At 51.8% G+C, this 20,921-nt stretch overlaps 1 protein-coding gene across 3 annotated transcripts in view; it reads right to left on the minus strand.

The window, feature by feature from the left end:
* Positions 1–20,921, minus strand: part of SRRM3 (serine/arginine repetitive matrix 3) — a 190,281-nt gene that overhangs the window by 66,913 nt on the left and 102,447 nt on the right. For all 3 annotated transcript variants that reach the window (XM_043531236.1, XM_037880792.2, XM_043531237.1), the window contains one exon: positions 6,360–6,461. In XM_043531236.1, coding sequence (XP_043387171.1) covers positions 6,360–6,461 — 102 coding nt within the window. The remainder of the gene's footprint in view (positions 1–6,359; positions 6,462–20,921) is intronic.

Below are 20,921 nucleotides of genomic sequence, written 5' to 3' on the forward strand. Positions count from 1 at the left end.
GGGAGGGGAGCTGTTTGGGTGGCTTAGAGGGGGTCAGAAAACAGTGCTGGAGTAGGAACTCAGAGGCAGTAGAAACAGTGATCAGAAGTCCTGGGTTCCATTCCTGGCTCTGCACTGGCCTGCTGAGTGACTTTGGATAAGCCACTTTAATCTCTATGTGCCTCGGTTTCCCAATCTGTAAAATGGAGAGAACGCTGCTGACGCTGAGATGCTCTCTATGGTTCTTGGTGCTCAATGGCTGCACAGAGCTCCGTGCTGTTGGTATATAGCACATACACCAAAACGGCATTAAAAGAACATGAAGGTTGCAAAGCCAAGCACTCAGAAATTAGGAAATGCCAGCATTAAAGTTGTCTGGGCAACCTGAACCTGACCCCCTTGTGCATACGCAGCATGAGCCAGTCTTTAATTACATGCCCCCATATTATTTTTGGCACATGACCCCAGACTCATTCAGTGAATGGGCTGAACTGCGGCCATTCAATAGTTTGTCTTCTTCTCATTGCTCCTTGTGTGACCCCAGGCCTTAGCTGCTGCCCACTATTCCAACCCTCTTCTGAAGACAATATTGTTTTCTTCATGGGATTTCTATGGTGTCCGAGTGCTTCACAGCCATTAATATATCCTCACTACACCTCTGCGGGATGAGGGGATGGTATGATTTCCATTTCACACCTGGGAAACTGAGGCACACAGAGTTTCAGATCCAAAGTATCCATTCATTTTAGGTGCCCACTTTGAGACTGCTAGGAGCTGATTCTTCAGAGCACATAGCATTATACAGGGAAGGACCTGCTCCGGTCACTGCAGCTCTGGGCTGGGACCATGCTCAATGTGGATGGAAGGTTTGAGAATTAGCCTGGGCTTGAGCAAGGGTCTTCTGACTATGCGCAAGTTGTAATTTTTCAGAGGCTTATAGCTTGGCCTAATTTGGGGAGATTTTCACAGGGACAACAAAAGGCAGAGCCCTGGGACAAAGGCTGCCCCCTGCCAAATTTAAAGTCCTTGCTCCAAAGCCTGGTGGACGCTAGAGCTTCTAACAAAGGTCACGAGGCTTTTTTACCACCAGCAAAACAATGTATGTTTCCATAACCTTGTACTCGGAAATGGCTGAACCAAAATTAGGCTCCATGCTTGTAAAGTGTTTTGGAGAGGGAATGTGCCCCTGAAGTACTAGGGATTGTTAGCAAGGCAGTGTAGAAGAGCCCTCATCCCAGCTCAGCAATTCCCCTCTATCCCCAGGGGTAATGCATGAAAATTCATCAGCACGTGGACACCTCTGCTGGGTAAAACTACTATATTGAACTACTGCTACTAGATGGACATGATTTGTCGGGGAAGAGTCAACATGGGTTTTGTAAAGGGAAATCATGCCTCACCAATCTACTAGAATTCTTTGAGGGGGTCAACAAGCATGTAGATAAGGGGGAATCCAGTGAATATAGTGTACTTAGATTTTCAGAAAGCCTTTGACAAGGTGCCTCACCAAAGGTTCATAAGCAAAGTAAGCTGTCATGGGATTAAACGGAAGGTCATCTCGTGAATCAGTAACTGGTTAAAAGATGGGAAACAAAAAGTAGGAATAAATGGTCAGTTTTCAGAATGGAGAGAGGTAAACAGTGATGTCCCCCAAGGGTCTGTACTGGGACTAGTCCTATTCAACAAATTCATAAATGAGCTGAAACAAGGGGTAAACAGTGAGGTGGCAAAATCTGCAGATGATACAAAAGTACTCAAGATAGCTAAATCCAAAGCAGACTGCGAAAAGTTACAAAGGGATCTCACAAAATGGCAGATGAAATTCAATGTTGATAAATGCAAAGTAATGCACATTGGAAAACATAATCCCAGCTACACATATAAAATGATGGGGTCTAAATTAGCTGTTACCACTCAAGAAAGAGATTTTGGAGCCATTGTGGATAGTTCTCGGAAAACATCCACTCAATGTGCAGCGGCAGTCAAAAAAGCCAACAGAATGTTGGGAATCATTAAGGGATAGATAATAAGACAAATATATCGTATTGCCTCTATATAAATCCATGGTACGCCCACATCTTGAATACTGCGTGCAGATCTAGTTGCTCCATATCAAAAAAATATATATTGGAATTGAAAAAAGGTCAACAAAAATGATGAGGGGTATAGAACGGCTTCTGTACGAGGAGAGATTAATAAGACTGGGACTTTTCAGCTTGGAAAAGAGGTGACTAAGGGGGGATATGATTGAGGTCTATAAAATCATGACTGGTGTGGAGAAAGTAAATAAGGAAGTATTATTTACTCCTTCTCATAGCACAAGAACTAGGGGTCATCAAATGAAATTAACAGGCAGCAGGTTTAAAACAAACAAAAGGAAGTATTTCTTCACATAATGCACAGTCAACCTGTGGAATTCTTTGCCAGAGGATGTTGTGAAGGCCAAGACCATAACAGCGTTCAAAAAAAGAGCTAGATAAGTTCATGGAGGATAGGTCCATCAATGGCTATTAGCCAGGATGGGCAGGGATGGTGTCCCTAGCCTCTGTTTGCCAGAAGCTGGGAATGGACCACAGGAGATGGATGACCTGTTCTGTTCTTTCCCACTGATGCACCCGGCACTGGCCACTGTCAGAAGACAGGACACTGGGCTAGATGGACCTTTGGTCTGACCCAATATGGCCGTTCTTTTGTTCTTATTCTTAGCTTGTAAGCATCTTGGAGCAGAGACTGTCCTTTTCTGATGTGTCTGTACCACACCAAGCACAAATGGGGTCTAGGACCAGGGCCCCAGGCACTGCTGACGTACAAATCGATAAGAACATTAATAATATCCACCTCACTTACACCCGGGACCATCTCTGTTCTGTGATTGAACAGCACCTAGCACGATGGGGTCCTGGGCCATGAGTGGGACTCTTCAGCGCTACTACAGTCATCAGCTGGGGTTTCTTCTTTGTGAGTCTGCCGCCCCCTCTGCCCAGCATAACCTGAGAGCGACATCTACACTTGAATTCCTTCCCAAACCCATTCGCTAATCCTGCACTAAGCTTCCAGACTCTTGCTACCTTCACCGCAGCTGGAGCGTGACACACAAGATTGCTTTTTTATTACTTAGACGCTGGCCTGCGCTTACCCCCCGCTCCCGCTTTATGGCACTCCCCAAGCAAACTGGCCTCAAATTAAGATCCATGTCTGTGCGGGTGAGCTCAGAGAAAGCAGTACCATAACTGGCAGAATTTATAGAATGCCGACCAGGTGCCAGACAGCTCCATTTCCTCTCCAATGTGCTTCACAAGTCTCGCAGCCCTTCTCTCCCCTTGGAACTCCCTGTGACACTGCAAAGTCTGCAAATACTTCGACCGGTCACCCCACCGCATACGCACACTGCAGAGATGTCAGCAGCAGGAGGAGCCCAAACCCTCAGCAGGTGTAACCCGGCATCAACAACAGAGCAGTGCCCATGTAAGCCAGCTTAAGATCTGGCCCCCTCCAGACCCCAGTTCTGCAAAATTACAGTGCAAAGCATGAATGCTGCCAAGGTCCTTGTGAGCAAGGGGTTAACCTAAGCTCACATTGGCTGCTTAGAGGGTGGAGATGGAGGCCCAGGGACCACAGGGCTGGGATGATCTACAAACTGGGAAGTGTTTTTCTATTCACTTTCCACTCCTGGGGTCTTATTTGGCTTCCTTATTCAGACAGCCCTCCCTTGGGGAAGAGATCTTGCTGACTGCAGCTGGATTTGCCTGATGAGTCCTTCCACTAGCCCCTAGAGTGAGCGATCAAGCAAGGGAGCAGATCTCAGCAAGGCTTTGCGATGCTCTCCCACGCTGAAACCCAGGTACCCTTTGAGCTGTACCCAGCTGTGCTTTTCGGCTGGGGTGTGGTTGCAGAAGTTTCTGCCCCCCCCCCATCCCATCCCCCAGTGCTGCAGTTCTTTCTCACTGCCCTGATTTCCTGAGCCTAATGAAGCATTAATATTCAGTGAACCTACAGGATCTATTCCTGTCCCAGAGTGACCTGCTTTCCAGGCTGATAGATGATGTGTGGCTTGCCAACTGTGCTCGCTGTGCCATTAAACATTTCACAGATAAATCACGATCAAGCTGGGGCAGAACCAAGCGGTGACAGGGATATTCCTGGAGCTGCACCAGGGGAGGAGGGAGAGGAGAGGGGGAATGAAATCAGAACCTAGGAATCGGGGTATTTGCAGCACAAGCTGTCACCTGAATGATTTGAGAGCGGAAAACCCCTTCATCCCATTCCAGAGAGACACACACATCACAGGATGGGAGTTATCGTAGGCCAGATTCTGACTTCAGAGGAGTCACTCCCGATGTGGAGCAGTGTAACTGAAGTCAGTGTGTTCGCATGCCTCAGTGCAGCCAGTGGTGTTACTTTGGATTTACACAAGATGCGAAGTGAAAAATGCGTGGGGCAACTCTGGATTGATACTGACCTACCCCTGGTTACACCAAATTCCGTGCAGTGCCTAGCAAAATGGGGCCAAGGCAGGTAGTGTAATTGATTACACAACAGTAACTGATGTCGGGCTCTGTGGAAGCCAATGGAGTTACTCCAGATTTACCCGGATCAGACCCATTACACTGGCAATTAATTTCAAGGGCCAGGGCACAAATGGCACAGGGAGTGCCATGTAGAAGAGAAGCATTGCCCCAAACTGGCAGAAGATAGGCATGTGGGAGAGGTGAGTGGGACCCCAAGCTGCTGTGACTTTCTCTCCTAGCATAGACATGGGGCACAGTTTTGCTCTCCGTTTACATGGGTGCAATTTCAGGACAATGACACGCAGCACAGAACTGGACCCCTAGGGTGGCAGTAGTGCTGACAGACAACTGCACCCCACCGGTCCATGGCCTCACCGAAGCAGAAAAGACAGTGACTGACAGGAGAGCAGCAGAGGAGAGATTTTCTGGAATGGCAGGAAGTGACCAGAAGCTTGGAACTGCCTGAGCTGGGAAACCCCTGGCCTCTTCACAGGGCTGAGACTCAAGGGACTTGGGTTCTCTTCCTGGCTGTGCCACGGGCTGACCTGGGGTAAGTCACGTCCCTCCCTGTGCCTCAGTTTCCCCATCTGTAAACTGGGGGTAATGACACAGACTGCCTTGGTTTGAGATCTGTTGATGAACAGTGCGGTATAAAACTAGGCATTCTCCATGGGCATAAGGGCACAGAAGTCCCCGCTTTATATATTTTTTACCTCTGCTGTGGTGAAGGGAGATCACTGCTCATCCTCCCCGTTATTTATTATTTATTTATTATTTATCTGAGTAACCCGCAGAGATATCGCATGCAGTGAGATTTCCCAGGAGAGCTGGGAACTCTTTGGGGGTTGCTTGGCCAGACCACAGAATCTAAGCCAAGTTTAGAAAGCCGGGCTCCATGCAGTCCGGAGGCCAGCCAGGCCTCTGGGATCTTGTTGCCCTGGATTTGAGGGGTGTGTATACCCCAGAATGTGATCAAGCTAATTGCACCCATATTATGTGCTTTTAGCCACCATCAATTAATGAAACAGACCACATAGTTAAGGGTTAATTTGGAGACAGGCTTTCAGAAGCAAGGTCATACCTAGCTGTCAGTTTCTGCTCATTAGAATAGGAGGAGGGGGACAGACAAGTAAACAGCTGAGACTGAAAACCTTGGTGGTTGGAAAACCTTGAATCTAGACGCCGCTAATAGTAAAAAGTTTATTAAAAGTTAGGAAAAGTGATGATCCAGGAGGGGTCATTATGACCTATGTGCTTTGTAAAAGTTAGTTATAAAAAATTAGCGAACAGAGCGTACTTTGGAGCAGTCCTCTGAAGCCATCTTGAGCGGCATTTTTCCTGACACCCTTTCTCCCTGGTGGGTGAGCAGCTGGCCACTGTGAACCTGCTGTGAATTCCTCAGTACCATTCCAGATGTTGGGTAAATATCTAGGATGTTCTAAACCTATTGCTCAGATCTGTGTGTGCTTAAATCTCACAAACTGCTGTGCTGGACAAGAGCACGCTGACTTACATGAATCTTATCAGATGGAATTGCTGTGTTCCCATTGACATCAACCGGAGCAAAATCGTTAACGTGCCCCTGCTGGGGGTTCTGAAAACACCAGGTAACAATCTCAGACCCATTCATTTCCTCTACCGTCAGCCTATGCAACGTGATGGGGGCACGAATGCAGCTCCCCATTGTATTTACTGGGCGGGGAGAGAAAGGAAGGAGAACTGCCCTGGGTCAGTGGATCCTGATCTGCTCCCAAGAGGGGGGTAAATTGGCGTGACAAGAGACTACGAAGCCCAGGACAGGTGAAGTGAGAATTCAATCCTTCCCCGTGCATCCCCCACCCCTGCCCAGCTGAGTGACCCTTCCATACTCACATCTGGCGCCCGTGCTGGTCCTCCCTGGTGAGCACTCCCTCCTTCTCCATCAGCATTTGCCGGAAGGTCCCCACTTTCTGCCGGATCTCCTCTTCGGAATACCTGGGGCAGAGAGAGAGCTGGAGAGTCAGGGATGCCATCGCCCTGAGGTCACGCTCCACCGACAATGCCCCACTCCCCTCTCCTGGCCTTCAGCTCACCGCTCCCTGTGTCTGGAGCCCCTCATTGTGCCGGGGTATCATCCAGCCCCCCTGGTTGGCAGGCTCAGCTGAGCGGCCAAGGACGGATCGGCCCATGGGGGCCTCCCTATCCCCAGAGGTTAAGGGGGTGTCACACCAACAGGGCGGGGAGAGCACCCACATTGTTAACAGTGCCAGTAGGGCAGCACATCTCCGCTGGCCAGCATGGACCAGGACAGAGCCACCATTGGGTATTAGCTCTGCCAGCTCTTCCTACCCCTTGGAGGCAGGGCCTGGCTCTCCTGGGTGGGGGGAGGGCAGTGCCTGGCTCCCACCCACCCAGACTGGGCTAGGGGACCAGCTCCATACCCCTCCCCACACACACACTGCAGGCTCCCGATAAGGACCAGGCAGGACGCACCCTCCCTCTGCTGTCTCCCACTCCCAGTGACTTCACGGAGGGCGTGTGGCCTAAAGAAGGACTTCCGGGGTTGGGCCCGTGTTAAGGTAAAGGGGCCAGACCCTGAGCACAGACTCCCCGCTCGGGGGGGGGGGGTTCCAGGGTGGGCAGAGAGTGTGACGGGGCACAGCGGGAGCAGGCTTGCTCTGGGGACCCAGGACTACGGGGGACACTTCCTAGGGGACCACAGCAGCTGGGGAAAGTCACCGCCCACCCCCCGCCCAGTGGTTGCACATGGTGGGCTGTGCTATGCAGGCGGTGAGAACTCCCTGGTCGTGTGTTCCCCTCCCGGAGGGCAGACACGCTCCCAAGAAAGGCGTCAACTCAACACACGTCACACTGCAGGGGCAGCATCGCTATCCCTATTTCATAGCTGGGAAACTGAGGCACAGAGAGAAGTGACTTGCCCTAGGCTGCACAAGGCATCGGTGGCAGAGCCTGGGACAGAGACCTGGGTTTTAATCCCACTAGCCTGCTGCGTGTGTAACCGTGAGCAAATCACCGCTCTGGGCCCCTCTTTCCCCTCCCACCCTTTGTCCATCTGTCTAGCTAGCCTGAGCTCTGTGGGGTAGGAACTGTCTCAAGCTCCGTGTGTATACGGCGCCTAGCATGCTGCGGCCCTGATCTCAGCCGCAGCCTGTTTGCAGTATTGTCACACAGAGAAGATGAACGCTCATCTCTAGACACCCAGCGCAGCGCCCTGTCCGCTGGACTGTCCCACTCCCCCAGCACGCCCTCCCCGGGGACGTGACACCGGGCCGGGCAGTAACCTGCTCCGTGGCACAAAGCCGACGGGAGCTGTCAGAACAAAGGAGGAGGGGATGGACAGCTTCCTCCCCATGGGCTCTGCCTGCTTGGAGAGAAGCAAAGCAAGTGAGCAGAGAATAACAGACCCATCTCCTCCCTCTCCCGCGCACGCACACGGCAAGCCAAGAGATATCGACCAGCTGGCAAAGGCAGCAGGGACCCTGCTGGAGACCACAGCCAATGAGCAGCAGCTGGAGAAATGGCCATAACTCAGGATCGACAACTCGTGCAAGCTAGAAGACGAGGGAGAATCACCCCCTAAATGCCGGAGCCGGCAGCCCGGCGCGGCCCCGCCATCCGTAGCAAAGGAAAACAAGGCCAGGGTTTAATCGCCCAGGCCAAGTGACAGGGATAAACGGGCCCTATCCCTGGGGAGTTTGCACTCCCATCGCCCTCATCCATTTGTCCCTGGTAACCCCCGAGGCCCATAGCTTCCCGGAGAGGCCCTGGCGTGCCAATGACAGTGCTGGCATCTTGCCCTGTTCCTGCCGGGCCTCAGAGTGCTGCTGGCGGCCCCGGGAAGCTTTTGCCTCAGCCCCACATGCCCACTTCTGCCTCCAGAGCAACACATTGTGGCGGCACAAGGAGACCCCAGGCCCTAGGAAAGGAAGCTCAGCCCAATAGTTACGGTGTTTGCCTGGGACTTGCGAGACCAGGGCTCAAGTCCTGTCTCTGCCACAGACTACCTGTGTGACCTTGGGTAAGTCACTTAGTCTCGCTGTGCCTCAGTTTCCCCTCTGTACAACAGCACTGCCCTGCCCCTGGGGGTGGGGGTGTTATGAAGATAAATATGTTAGTGCCTGGGGTGCTCAGACACCAGGGTGAGGGGACCACACGAGCACCAGGGATAGAAGGGCCCCAGGCCCCCAATTTGCAACCCATATGGAGGGGGGGGCCTATCCCAGGAATATCTGGGTACGGAGCTAGTCTCTGCGAGGAGCGTGTGGCTGCCGAGAGCAATGCTCATCCTTCCTCGCGGACAACAGGGCTTTGAACTGCAGGAACCTCAGGCTTGTTAGCATTAGGCCTGGTAACGTACGTGTCGGATCTCAGCTGTCGGCGCTGGGCGGGGGGGGGGAGGGGTGAAAACGCCACTGTACATGCGTGTTCAAAATATTCTTGTGTGTGACAGAACACAGAGGGCACCTAGGAGCCATGGTTACAGACAGCTCATCCCGCCGGGCTGGCCACCGAACTCTCCAGGCCCCCTTGCTGACCACGCGCCAGTCCCTAGCTGTGGGCGACTGCTGGACACCCCACACGGGGCGGGGGGCAGGCTGTGACAGCCCCTAGCTTGATGAGAATGGCTAGGGATGCAGACAGCCAAGTGCCTCTTGGAGGCGATGTCCTTTTTTCGCTGAGACCCGACTCGCTACCAGACTGGGGGGAGCGGGGGGAGCACAAACAGAGCTTGCGATGTCTGGCCTAAAGCCAACGGTGCAGAGAGCAAATGCGTGTCTGGGCCATCTGCCACTGACCTCCTGGGAAGCTGGCTCGGTCCCATCCACCTCCCAGCTTCACCCTCCCTCCCGCCAGTCTGCTTTACTGTCCAAAGCAGACTAGGCTTTGGGTTATTATTCACAGTGACCAGCCTCGATTGGGCACCCATCACCATGGCATCCGGGCACTCACAATGCTTCAGTGGAGATGATCCAGATCCCAGTCGGAGACACCAAGCTCCCAGCCTCCAGCTTTCCCAGCCAGCCAGGCCAGCAGGAGGAGCCAGGAAAACAACGGGGGGAGGGGGAGCTTTCCAGTAACTTCACTGGGAGAGGGAGCATTACTATTATTAATCGTCTGTATTAATAGGGCCCTGTTGTACTGGGTGCTGTATAGACATGGTCCCTGCACCAAAGAGCCTTGCATCAGGAGCGGAGTATCCAAGGACAGTGGTGTTTATTATCCCCATAGTACAGATGTGGGGGCTGAGGCAAGGGGAAATTGTGTGACTTGGCCAAGGCCGCTGGCCCAGCTGAGATTGGAGCCCACAAGCTCCAAGGCTGGCCTATGGATGGATTCACCCTGGAGCACAGCCCTGGGCAAGGAGGTTTTTCATGGTTTGCTCTGTGAGGCAATCCCACTGCTTCCAGAAAGTGCCAGGGGACCTCTTGCCAGGAGAGCCGCCCAAGACGGGCTGAGAGGTCCTCAGTGACAAATCCCATCCCAAGGATGGTTAATGATTGAGCGGGAGGCAGGCAAGCCCTTCAGCAAAGCCTCCGCCATCCCATGGCTCATCATCTCCTCCCCTCATGTCTCCAAGCCTCTGTGCAGCACACGGGTCACCGTGAAGCCATCCCAGACACGTCACCCAGTTTCTTTATTTTACATCCATCTCCTCATTTATTCTCGGCGCAAGTGACAAATGGAAACGCAATTTCTCCCTCCCAGCCAGGGACTCCAGCTCTCCGCAGGGCGAGCTTAATGAAAGTCTGTGATTCAACCAATGTGTCCTGGAGCCGGCACCATCGGGCCGCATCTCAGGTAGAAAAGCCACAGCACCAGGGCCGGAGAGCTGGGCAGGGACCAGATTTACTGTCTTGCAGGAAATTCCGTGATGTGAAAAATGCTTCTGGTCCAAAATGGAACGAACACGATTCTCCCCCCTGGCCTCCAAAATTTCCCCATGAAACAGAATTGTGAACAAATTTTTCAGTTGAATGGTTTCATTTTGATCAAACGGAAACATTTTGCACTGATTTTGACTTTACAAAAGCAAACGAACACGGGATTAGAGACATTTGAAAACCAAGTTGTTTCGAAAACACAAAACAAAGAAAAAAATCAAAACATGCGGGTCCAAAAATGTCAACACAATGTTGCAGCCTTATTGAAAACTCCCCCACCCCCGTATTTCCTCCTCCACCCGCCAGAACCAGAGTTTCATTGAAATAACAAATGTCGGAGAAACAGTTCACTTTTGACAAACCGGCATTTTCCAACGAGGCAGTTTGCCATCAGGTAATTTCCTCCCCGCTGTACTTAACGTTCCACATGGTCTGTGTGAGCGCCCCGGTCCCCCAGGGGGAAATGCCACTGACTGACACTGAGGCCACACGACTCTCCTGCCGGACGGGTGGCATTCGAAGAGTCGGAGACTGTATCAACACCTGAGTTGTTTGTGGGCCACCAGTCGGCACAAGCCACAGGTCACGCGCTGCGTTCTGGAGCAGGGACGGCACCTTCTACCCCCTTTTACAGAACTTTCTCTGCCAGATGGACTGAAAGGCACCGAACCAACAGCTCTAGAAGCTGGAGATTTTGCTACCCAGGGAACAAGGCCAGCAGCAGTGAAAGTCTTCCCCATACCCCTGCCAATGCGCCATATGCCTGAACAAAAGTGACTGATTAAGGGACGTCGGTTTCCTTGGCCTTTCTAAGGATGCCAATGAGGGATCAAATCAGTGGCAGACGTGGGGGCGGTTTCACGGACGTGGCTGTTAAGTGGGGGTTAAACGGTTTAAGGGGCTTAATTCACTCCTCCGCACGGGGGTGGATTTCAGCCATTGCATATGAACTTGGCTGACCTCGGCTGAATGAGCATGCCTGAACCGGGCCTGAGCACAGCCGTGAAGGAAGGAATCTGGAGCTCTTAAGTAGGGGTGTCTGAGGAAGCTATTGCCCAAAGCAAGCAGGGTCGGGAGTGAGATTAGGCAATGGCCCACGTGTCTGGAATAAGCCGGGAGAGGAAATCCCCCGTTGGCTCATTCAGCTACTGAGTTTTGTAAACAAGGTTCGTTTTGCCCTGTCGGGCTGTCCGCAGTATCATTCGATTTCACCCATGCATTCTTCATTTTCTGGGACTGTTTTCTCAGGGTCAGATCCCAGAGGGCTTGCCATGAGTTTCGGCAGCTCAGCGCCCCTCCCAGGATTCGGCCCTAAATGTGGAAGTTCTGGGAATTAGGAAATGAGTTATTCCGATTCATCTAACTTCAAAAGCAGCATGGATGTGAAAAGCCAGAGTGCTGAACCTGGATGTCAGTCAGCCGGGCTTTGAAGAGGAGGGTGGAGGTTCAGAGACATGGAAGACATGCCTGGTATAGGGAAGAGAGCCAGGAAAGTCTTAGCACAGAGCAGATGAGTGGCAATTTCTGGATCCAATGGATCATTTGAGGCATAGTGGTCTAAGATCGGGACTGGGAAATTGGATGCCTGGGGTTCTAGTCCCAACCCTGATAACGCCTCTTGGACTGTGTTTACATGGGGTTAGTTGTGTGGCTGCTCTTCCTTCAATTTAACGGTGGCTTACTGCATTTTACCTTAAAGCTGTTCCCAATCAATGCAAGCAAAATGGAAAACAGCCCCTCTGAAACTGAAATCCAATTAGCCACAGAGCGGTCTGCGCCAGGTTAACTACATCAGTTTAAATTCACACCTTGGGTGCAACTTTCTCATGGGGACAAGGCCTAACTGATTTAAACTAAACGTGATTAAGGCTGGTTTAAGCCAAAATAAGTCAGCCTACGTGGCCTTTTGTGCCAATTTAACAAAGCCAGTTTAAAAGTCACCCCTCTATAAACTAGCACAACTCTGCATGTAGGCAGAGCCAGAGTTTGGGCAAGTCACTGATCCCCTCACTGGGATGGGGTGTCTGAGAGAGACCTGGCTGGTGTGAGCTTTGCTACCATTTGGCAAGCTGCTCCCTTATTGGACAGCAGCAGGTCCTGATCCCAGGAAAGATTCATCAGAGTCTGAATGCCTGTCTAAGGTGTGACTGGGGGGGCCAGTGCAGTCCTGCTGCCTCTATTTAAGACAGATGGGGTCTCACCTAGTGCAAAGCAAAGATGCCTGCAGCAGCCAGAGCACTAATTCTCACGCTAAGCAGGGCCTTCGATTCTGGTCACCCCATAACAACAGACAACATAGGTACAGGGCAGCCAGGGGAGAAGGAAATGAAGAGGCAGAGATCAGGGAGAGATGTTTCCCGATGAGATACGAACTGAGATGGAAAGCTGATGAGATCCCGATACAAGGAGGCTGTTTCAGCTGGCAGGAGATGCAGAGGAGAAGGTTCTTGCACCACTTAGACCAGGGCAAGAGCTGTCTTTTGCCCATCCCCCACTGAGGTGGGCTTTCCACTTCCCGTGGCTGAGAGCTGTGACCCGGATTATTCTTACTGCAGTGCCTCCTAGCGGCTCCACACCCACCCTGTGTGTGTGGGAGGGGGGTCGCCAAGCCCACACAGAGCTAGAAGGGTTAATGTGCTGCTGTGAGCCCAATCAGCCCCTCCTGCCGCACCTGTAGCAGGTGTCAGGCCAGAAGAGAAGGGCTAAAAGGGGAGAGCCTGCCCCAGCAAGGTGGAGAAAAGACCAACAGCCCTGGCGTGGGGAGAGAAGCCAGACTGGAGCCGGGATAGGTTTCATGCCTGATTGAGCTGCCCCGGAAGGTAGGTAGGCCCTGACCGGGACCTGTTTAGACCTGCTGGTGGTTTTTAGGCCAGGCCCTGGCAGTGGGGTGGCTGAGAGCTGGATAACCCTGAAAGGACCGAGAGCACACCTGGCTGTAACATAGATTTGATTATTCTGTGGTTGTTTGGATGGTGACTTTGGAGGTGGTGTCGGAGAGAAGGCTTTGGATTCTTTGACCATGGGATGGTGTTCCATGAAGGAGGAGTGCTGGGCAGAGATGGGCTCCATCTTACGAAGAGAGGGAAGAGCATCTTTGCGAGCAGGCTGGCTAACCTAGTGAGGAGGGCTTTAAACTAGGTTCACCGGGGGAAGGAGACCAAAGCCCTGAGGTAAGTGGGAAAGCGGGATACCGGGAGGAAACACAGGCAGGAACGTCTGTGAGGGGCGGGCTCCTGCCTCATACTGGGAATGAGGGGCGATCAGCAGGTTATCTCAAGTGCTTGTATACAAATGCACAAAGCCTTGGAAACAAGCAGGGAGAACTGGAGGTCCTGGTGATGTCAAGGAATTATGATGTCATTGGAATAACAGAGACTTGGTGGGATAACTCACATGACTGGAGTACTGTCATGGATGGCTATAAACTGTTCAGGAAGGACAGGCAGGGCAGAAAAGGTGGGGGAGTTGCATTGTATGTAAGGGAGCAGTATGACTGCTCAGAGCTCCGGTATGAAACTGCAGAAAAACCTGAGTGTCTATGGATTAAGTTTAGAAGTGTGAGCAACAAGAGTGATGTAGTGGTGGGAGTCTGCTATAGACCACCGGACCAGGGGGATGAGGTGGATGAGGCTTTCTTCCGGCAACTCGCAGAAGTTACTAGATTGCACGCCCTGGTTCTCATGGGTGACTTTAATTTTCCTGATATTTGCTGGGAGAGCAATACAGCGGTGCATAGACAATCCAGGAAGTTTTTGGAAAGCATAGGGGACAATTTCCTGGTGCAAGTGCTAGACGAGCCAACTAGGGGGGGAGCTTTTCTTGACCTGCTGCTCACAAACAGGGAAGAATTAGTGGGGGAAGCAAAAGTGGACGGGAATCTGGGAGGCAGTGACCATGAGTTGGTTGAGTTCAGGATCCTGACGCAGGGAAGAAAGGTAAGCAGCAGGATACGGACCCTGGACTTCAGGAAAGCAGACTTCGACTCCCTCAGGGAGCAGATGGGTAGGATCCCCTGGGGGACTAACATGAAGGGAAAAGGAGTCCAGGAGAGCTGGCTGTATTTCAAGGAATCCCTGTTGAGGTTACAGGGACAAACCATCCCGATGAGTCGAAAGAATAGTAAATATGGCAGGCGACCAGCTTGGCTTAACGGTGAAATCCTAGCGGATCTTAAACATAAAAAAGAAGCTTACAAGAAGTGGAAGGTTGGACATATGACCAGGGAAGAGTATAAAAATATTGCTCGGGCATGTAGGAATGAAATCAGGAGGGCCAAATCGCACCTGGAGCTGCAGCTAGCAAGAGATGTCAAGAGTAACAAGAAGGGTTTCTTCAGGTATGTTGGCAACAAGAAGAAAGCCAAGGAAAGTGTGGGCCCCTTACTGAATGAGGGAGGCAACCTAGTGACAGAGGATGTAGAAAAAGCTAATGTGCTCAAAGCTTTTTTTGCCTCTGTCTTCACTAACAAGGACAGCTCCCAGACTACTGCACTGGGCATCGCAACATGGGGAGTAGAGGGCCAGCCCTCTGTGGAGAAAGAGGTGGTTAGGGACTATTTAGAAAAGCTGGACGTGCACAAGTCTATGGGGCCGGACGAGTTACATCCGAGAGTGCTAAAGGAATTGGCGGATGTGATTGCAGAGCCATTGGCCATTATCTTTGAAAACTCGTGGCGAACGGGGGAAGTCCCAGATGACTGGAAAAAGGCTAATGTAGTGCCAATCTTTAAAAAAGGGAAGAAGGAGGATCCTGGGAACTACAGGCCAGTCAGCCTCACCTCAGTCCCCGGAAAAATCATGGAGCAGGTCCTCAAGGAATCAATCCTGAAGCACTTACACGAGAGGAAAGTGATCAGGAACAGTCAGCATGGATTCACCAAGGGTAGGTCATGCCTTACTAATCTAATAGCCTTCTATGATGAGATTACTGATTCTGTGGATGAAGGGAAAGCAGTGGATGTATTGTTTCTTGACTTTAGCAAAGCTTTTGACACGGTCTCCCACAGTATTCTTTTCAGCAAGTTAAAGAAGTATGGCCTGGATGAATGCACTATAAGGTGGGTAGAAAGTTGGCTAGATTGTCGGGCTCAATGGGTAGTGATCAATGGCTCCATGTCTAGTTGGCAGCTGGTGTCAAGTGGAGTGCCCCAGGGGTCGGTCCTGGGGCCGGTTTTGTTCAATATCTTCATAAATGATCTGAGGATGGTGTGGATTGCACTCTCAGCAAATTTGCAGATGATACTAAACTGGGAGGAGTGGTAGATACGCTGGAGGGCAGGGATAGGATACAGAGGGACCTAGACAAATTGGAGGATTGGGCCAAAAGAAACCTGATGCGGTTCAACAAGGATAAGTGCAGGGTCCTGCACTTAGGACGGAAGAACCCAATGCACAGCTACAGACTAGGGACCGAATGGCTAGGCAGCAGTTCTGCGGAAAAGGACCTAGGGGTGACAGTGGACGAGAAGCTGGATATGAGTCAGCAGTGTGCCCTTGTTGCCAAGAAGGCCAATGGCATTTTGGGATGTATAAGTAGGGGCATAGCGAGCAGATCGAGGGATGTGATCGTTCCCCTCTATTCGACATTGGTGAGGCCTCATCTGGAGTACTGTGTCCAGTTTTGGGCCCCACACTACAAGAAGGATGTGGATAAATTGGAGAGAGTCCAGCGAAGGGCAACAAAAATGATTAGGGGTCTGGAACACATGACTTATGAGGAGAGGCTGAGGGAACTGGGATTGTTTAGTCTGCGGAAGAGAAGAATGAGGGGGGATTTGATAGCTGCTTTCAACTACCTGAGAGGTGGTTCCAGAGAGGATGGTTCTAGACTATTCTCAGTGGTAGAAGAGGACAGGACAAGGAGTAATGGTCTCAAGTTGCAGTGGGGGAGGTTTAGGTTGGATATTAGGAAAAACTTTTTCACTAAGAGGGTGGTGAAACACTGGAATGCGTTACCTAGGGAGGTGGTAGAATCTCCTTCCTTGGAAGTTTTTAAGGTCAGGCTTGACAAAGCCTTGGCTGGGATGATTTGATTGGGGATTGGTCCTGCTTTGAGCAGGGGGTTGGACTAGATGACCTCCTGAGGTCCCTTCCAACCCTGATATTCTATGATTCTATGATTCTATGACTCCGCTAGCTTGGAAGGAATTGACGTTTGTAGTGACTTGGCTGGAAGGCTGAGCCATGTAAACCACCAGAGAAGGTGGGGAAGTACTGACGGGGGAAACTGAGGCAGCTGGCCTGCACCACCAGCCCTTGCCAGGGTGGTGGTGTCCTGCTCAGTGCCAGTCATAGAACCACAGGATCGGTGCTATGGGTCTAGCTTTACAGCTGTCTCTGTCAGTAACCCCTTCAGCGTGCCAGTCCTCCTAGGGGTCTCACTCCTCCAGCAGGGTAAGCCACATGGCCTCACCGCCTCCTTAGACAGGATCTCTGGGCTGTCCGCGCTCCTGCTTCACACCGTGAGCTCTGCTCAGTGCGTCCAACTGAGATGGACGCCTGAAAGAGAGTGGGACGCGCTCAGGGAGCGATGCACCCCCGCTAGATTCTGCAGGCCGCTCAGCCACCGCCGGGTTTATCCGGCGCAGCAAGTCCTTAGCTGAGCACAGAGAAATGAAAGTTGAAGTCCCATTACCCTAGAGCAGAGGTTCTCAAACTGGGGGGTGGGCGTGTGAAATGTATGGGGTAGGAGCATGAGGAGCTCTGGTCCTGCTCCCATTTTACCCCCAGCAATGACTAACTAGAAAAGCTGATTGCTCCAGACCGATCAGGTCCTCCGGTGGCGCTGGGCCTGTGGATGGATTTCTGTTCCGCTCGCAGAGCGGTAGCCAAAGTCGCTGCCTTCGGTACGTGAATCCGTGGGCTACGGCGCGGTGCGCATATTAAACTGTGAGCGTCGACCACAATCCCAGTTCTGCTTTTGTTCTTATTACAGTGGATGGTTGGCTTTGCTTGAATCAGTGCCTGACTGGTTTTAATAGTTAGTGAGAGATTTATGTTGTGGGGTTTTTTAATTAGGCTATGTGCTTGTGTGGCGGGCGGGGCGGGGAAGACATGAACTACTACAGAAAGAAGGGGGGGGTGATCAAGGAAGTTTAAGAACCACTGGTGAACCCCCGGGGTCCAGCTCTGTCTCTCTGGCCTCCCTTTGTCGGAGTCCCTGGGTGAACAGCCCCCTGGAAGCTCTCAGCAGCCAACCCTTAACCATCCTCCGGCACCTCCCCCACCCTCGGTTCTCCCGCTGGGCAAACGCTGCTTGGCTTCCTGCAGAAAGGTGGGCCATCCGTGGTAGTTGATGGTTAGGTATCAAAGTCCCAGTGATTGGGTTTGCCATGGTTTTCTCAAAAGATGGCCCAAGCCCCAGACAGCTAAGTACCATTCACACCTGTGTCATAGCCTCAGCAGAGAGCAAACAACCCTTTCTCCCCAGTAGGTAACCCTGCCGCACATAGGGGAAACTGAGGCACACACAGGCCTCACAGAAACATTACAGAAGATTCCCACTTCATCACAATGTCCAATCAAAATAGCTTACGTTTTGAGTAGAGTTCTCCCAATTGAGGTGCAGGCTGAGCGTTATTCCTGGAAATGATTCAGCAAATTATTACCAATATCAAATCAAAGTCAAGGTGCGGGGGGAATTCCCCACTCTGTTTGTGGGCTCTTTGCAAGCAGAAAAGGAGGTGAGATTTTTCCAGCAAAGAACTCATGGCTGAACAGGTCTACTGCTGTTACCTGAAAGCTTGATTACAGAGAAATAGAGATTAGCTGGGACGTGGTAGCCTTTCGCACTTGTATATTTCGTCTTCAAAGCACCTTTCAAACATTCACTGATCCTCTCCATGGTCTTGTAAAGTAGGGCTTGCCTGTATGGGGAAATTATTCCAGAATAGAAGAGGGGGTGAATTTAATTGTGGTCAGGTTCCCTGGGTAGACAAGCCCTGGGATGAGTATTTGTATCTCTGAGTTGCAGATCACAGAATGGAGGCAGAGCGGATCAGTGACTTGCCCAAACTCTGGCTGTGCCAAATGCAGAGTTGTGCTAATTTATAGAGGGGTGACTTTTAAACTAGCTGTGTTAAATTGGCACAAAGGGCCACGTAGGCTGACTTATTTTGGTTTAAACCAGCCTTAATCAAGTTTAGTTTAAATCAGTTAGGCCTTGTCCCCATGAGAAAGTTGCACCCAAGGTGTGAATTTAAACTGATGTAGTTAAACTGGTTCAGACCTCTCTGCGGCTAATCGGATTTCAGTTTCAGAGGGGCTCTTTTCCGTTTTGCTTGTATCGATTGGGAACAGCTTTAAGGCAAAATGCAGTAAGCCACCGTTAAATTGAAGGAAGAGCATTCTGCAGTGTGGGGCGTGGGGGTCACAGGTTCGAAGGGGGGACTCTCCCGGACTGTGCCTGGTACGTGGCAAAAGAGAGGGCCTGAGTCTCCATGCCTGTCAAGGCTCTACCTTTCACCCTCAGCCCTGTCGCAAATGATCCTTCCCGTAGGTCCCCTGGGCTCCGAAGGGCTGATCCCTTCCCAGTAGAGATTCCCACGATGCAGCTCCCAGGAGAAGCCATTGCCAGGACCCAGGATTAAGTTAACTAAGGCTCTGATTCGGTGAGGTGAGATTTCTGGGCTGGCTCGTGGATCCAGAGCGGCAGGAATGCAGGCCACTGAGCTAATAATGACCCTGGGGATTTGTATAGCACTGTGCATCATTGTCACAAATTCATCCTCCCAACCCCCGGCAGGACAGATGGGGAAACTGAGGCTCCTGGCCTTGTGCTCTGATCAGTAGCTTAGGCCTCTCTCTTCGACTAAGAGTCTAACCAGGCAGAACGATGGGGATGAGATACAGAGCCTGCAGGGGGGACCTTGCCTTGGCAAGCCCAGACTGGCCCGCCAGCTCCTCTTTGCTACACAGAGAGGCCACCCCCATGCCTGGGCCATCTCCACAGTAGCTGTTTCAGAGCAACGTCTCTACCCAGCCAGCACTTGGAGTGGCTTGGTGCCCAGGAGGACTGTAGGACAAGAGGTGGTAACAGAGACGACACTGACTCATTGCCTGGCCCAGGATCCCTCCCCCTGGACGGGGTGGGCAGAGCTCTCTTCTCTGGAGTCTCCCTGCTCCGTGAAACCTGCGCCCCGTCTCTGCACCTCTCTGCTTCCCTTGCTTTCATTCAGATCAATAAACCCGACTTCCTTCCTTCTCCCAGAGGATCTGCCCATCCAACATATCGCTGACAATCAGAGCTCTCTGGCTCACACCAGAGTGAGTGCAAACACAGCCAGGCGTGGCCTCAGGGCTAGGTCTGGGCTGCCCAAATCTGGGGGTATTTGGACCCGGTGTTTTGGTTCAGTACGATAGAGAGATGGGAGACATCAGCACAGCATCACTGCTGAGAATCTAGCCCAGAAACCAGCTGAAAAATTCAGTTCAAACTCTGAACCTTCCTTAAGTTCAAAGATCTTTGGATCGGGCCCAGGCCCGTCTTTCCCCAGATGTATCCCGTGCCCATTCAAGTGCAAAGGAGATGAGGAGAAAGCAGTTCACATTCTCCCTCCCTGTGATCCTGTCTTGGGTGGCAGCTGGTGCTACCAGATGTGAGCAGCTCAGGAGAGGCCTGAGCTGATGCCCTTGTCTGGCTGAATTGATCACACTTCAAAAGCCAGCCCGTCCCCAAATTCCCCATCTATTGGGCCCTGTGGCACGGCCCCCAAGGGGCACTCTGTGCTCTCTGCTTGGTAACCCGCTCCGCCATTTGCCAGGAGCAGCTCCTGGTCTGAAAGTCTGGCATATTTTTAATGTCATGCCTGGAAGAGGCTCACCGGCCCCCTCCGTGCGGCTGCAATTGGCTTCTGCAGGCCGGGGCTCAGTAACAGTTTGTGTAATCGACATGACAGGAAGGGGGGGGAAGTTACTTAGTCACGGACCAGACTTGAATAAATAAGGCGTTGCGCTCCAATCAGCCTACTGCCTCGCTCGCTCTCTGAAGCTCTGCGTCTGGAAAGACCCGAGCCCCATGAAAACATTCTTTGGCTCGGCGACGTTTCGGGCCGGCTGTCAGACAACGGGGAGCTCACGAGGCCAGGAAGGAGGGGAGCAGGAGAGGAAAAAGGCAGAGGAATGTAACAGACTCATGGGTCGCCCTTTAAAATATACATCAAAATGCCCAGCAGGAAAAGAGAAGCTGGCTGCAAAGCGAATGGCTGCCAGAAGGCGAGCGCCAAGCTGGGATCCACCCTGAGAATAGAAGGGTTCGTGGACACTGGCGCTGCCCTGACTTTCAATGGCTTCATTCCTTCCAAACCATTTCTTTTCCGTAATCCCTTTAGGCCCCACTCGCCAGTGGAATTCATGGCTGGAGCTGGGCGGGAAATGGATTTCTTGTCCTGGAAAATGTTTCGAGATTTAGAACATTTTCCCGTCCCGAATCCTGGGAAGAAAAGTCGAAAACCGGAACATTTTTTGCAAACCGAAAATTTGAAAAATCTTTCAGAGCTTGGCTCAGCTTAGGTCCCCCCGCCCCGGAGCTAGCCCCGTGTCCGCTGCAGCAGAGC

The sequence above is a fragment of the Chelonia mydas genome, chromosome 17, assembly GCF_015237465.2.
Source record: "Chelonia mydas isolate rCheMyd1 chromosome 17, rCheMyd1.pri.v2, whole genome shotgun sequence".
In the NCBI taxonomy this organism is placed as follows: Eukaryota; Metazoa; Chordata; order Testudines; family Cheloniidae; genus Chelonia; species Chelonia mydas.